The sequence below is a fragment of the Macrobrachium nipponense genome, chromosome 36 (genome assembly GCF_015104395.2).
Source record: "Macrobrachium nipponense isolate FS-2020 chromosome 36, ASM1510439v2, whole genome shotgun sequence".
Classification (NCBI taxonomy): Eukaryota; Metazoa; Arthropoda; class Malacostraca; order Decapoda; family Palaemonidae; genus Macrobrachium; species Macrobrachium nipponense.
Genome location: NC_087220.1, coordinates 57,040,881 through 57,042,949, shown reverse-complemented (window position 1 = coordinate 57,042,949; position 2,069 = coordinate 57,040,881). Strand labels below are relative to the sequence as shown.

General features: G+C 44.7%; 1 protein-coding gene across 1 annotated transcript in view; it reads right to left on the bottom strand.

Moving 5' to 3' along the window:
* LOC135203336 (cuticle protein AMP4-like) overlaps nucleotides 1-1,288 on the bottom strand; it is a 1,391-nt gene extending 103 nt beyond the window's left edge. Inside the window, exons 1-3 of the mRNA XM_064233076.1 lie at nucleotides 1,204-1,288; nucleotides 368-582; nucleotides 1-96 (exon numbers count right to left, since the gene is read on the bottom strand). The exon at nucleotides 1-96 is cut by the window's left edge and continues 103 nt beyond it. Coding sequence (XP_064089146.1) covers nucleotides 1-96; nucleotides 368-582; nucleotides 1,204-1,212 — 320 coding nt within the window. The 5' untranslated portion in view covers nucleotides 1,213-1,288. The remainder of the gene's footprint in view (nucleotides 97-367; nucleotides 583-1,203) is intronic.
* Nucleotides 1,289-2,069: the final 781 nt, after the last annotated feature.

Here is a 2,069-nt window from a genome sequence, read left to right as displayed (position 1 = left end):
TCAGGAGCCACTGGCAACAACGAGGACTGGGGCTGGAATCCGTTTTCGTTGGCGACGAAGGAGACTGAAGCCACGGAGCCGTCTTCCAGGGGGTAGCTGGAAAAGAAAACGTGAAGTCAGAGGGTTGCAGTAAAGAAAACGGGAGGGAAAAGAGTTATACGACAGAAAACGGGAACGGAAAGTTTTTTTAGCTTCAACAAAGAAATGGCCTTTAGTTCATCTAAGAATTAGATCGTATGAATGAATAAAGAAACTTAATAAGAATGAACATCAACCAGACAATAACGAAATGATGCCAAATAATAACATTAACAATAATAATAGATATTATCCTTGGCACAGTGCCAGTGCCCCTTCGCCCCCTCACCTCCAAGAGCCGATCATGTTAGCACCTCCTTCTGCGCCTTCAGATCCGGAAAACTCGAACTTAATGCCGTTCTCGGACTCGAAGTCGGAGCTGTGGGCGCCGTTCTCGTCGGGGTTGACCTGGGCACTTCTCAGAATAGCCACGGGCACTGGCACTGGGGCGTCTTCCAGAGGTTTGTCGGCCAAGGCGACGGCCACCAACATTGCGACGATGATCTGCGACAGGGGAGAACGAGATAGAGATGAATCCTGGTTGGAGGTTTTCATATATTTTGGATAAGAATTATGTCAAACTGACTTGAATTCAGATCTGTTGATGTTCATGGTACCATTTTATAATTATATGCAGTAGTATGACATTAAAATAATGTCAGTCAAGTTGTTTGGGCATGAATATTACTAAGAAAAGGTCCCTCTAATAATACGTAACTACAGGAGATTTGATAAATGTCTCACAGGTGTTCACGTCATCAACAATACAAGAAAAAGATACTGCAGTATTTATGCAAATAGTGAAGCAGAAGAATAAAGATACAATGAATGTATAATGAATACAAGTAAGACAACTCGAAAAAACACAGTAGATCAATGGAACCACTCGAAAGTCTGTGCTTTCGTTTGCTTGTTGCTTTTGCAAGACGTTGAGATACTAAGATGAGAGAGCGCGACTTTTAGTCTTCATGAAGATTTTTCTTTCTATTATTGTCACTTTGTGCCACTAGCATCGAAAGAAACCAAAAACTCCGGACAAAAATTTCCCTTCATTCTTCAAACAGGAGATGAATCTACATCCCAGAGATCTAACCCACAGCATCCAAAGGGTCTAAACCAACTCACCATCTTCATCTTGAGAGCTGTGTCGAGACAGGGCAGGACTAGACTGTTCGAGATGTGTGTTCGGATTGTGTTTGTGTCTATGGGCATCCTGACCACTGTATATATAGCCACCAAACGGCGTCGCGCCCTTCCTGAGGTCAACGTCAGTATACCAGCATCCTGTCTCAAGGTCGACTGCGATTAGTTTTTTTTTTTTTTATTGTCTTTCAAAACCATCCCTTGAATGAACAAAAAAAGATAAACAATCTCACGCTAGAAGCCTTTCACCGGCTCCTGTCCTCTCTCTCTCTCTCTCTCTCTCTGTAAAGACTCCTACTTCTTCTGCTGAGAACTTTCGTCATTCAACCCAATTCTCGGGGCACACCTTCCCTGGTCATTAGTCACCAACTCTCGGCTCCCAGTCCCTCGCACGCGCCATCTAGTCTAATTACATCCTTCCTAATGCCTCAATCTCTCAATGGGAGTCTTTTGACCACGCCTTATCTCCCCCCATTAAAGCTGATTTCACTGCCGATTAGAAGCTCTTAAAACAGCAAACTTCAGCTCGAAGCTTTCGTGCGCTTCAGGAAATCACATCGAAGGTGTCTCGTTTGACGGCTGAATTACCAGGTCCTGGCTGCGTTTATATGGAGTTTAACGGTCGTTTGGAGGTGTTAACTGCTTGGTTTCATTGTGGCTCTGCTTATTTGTGACGGGGTTCAGACCCAGGGTGGCTCAGGCAGTCAGGGAGAGCCCGGAATTGTCAGGGGAAGGGTGGGATGGGGCTTTGAGCATCTAGTAGGGCGTTTGGCACCTGGAATGACTGATAACTTTACAGTGAATAATGGACTTCATAACGCTTCGTTTCCTCTCTCTCTCTCTCTCTC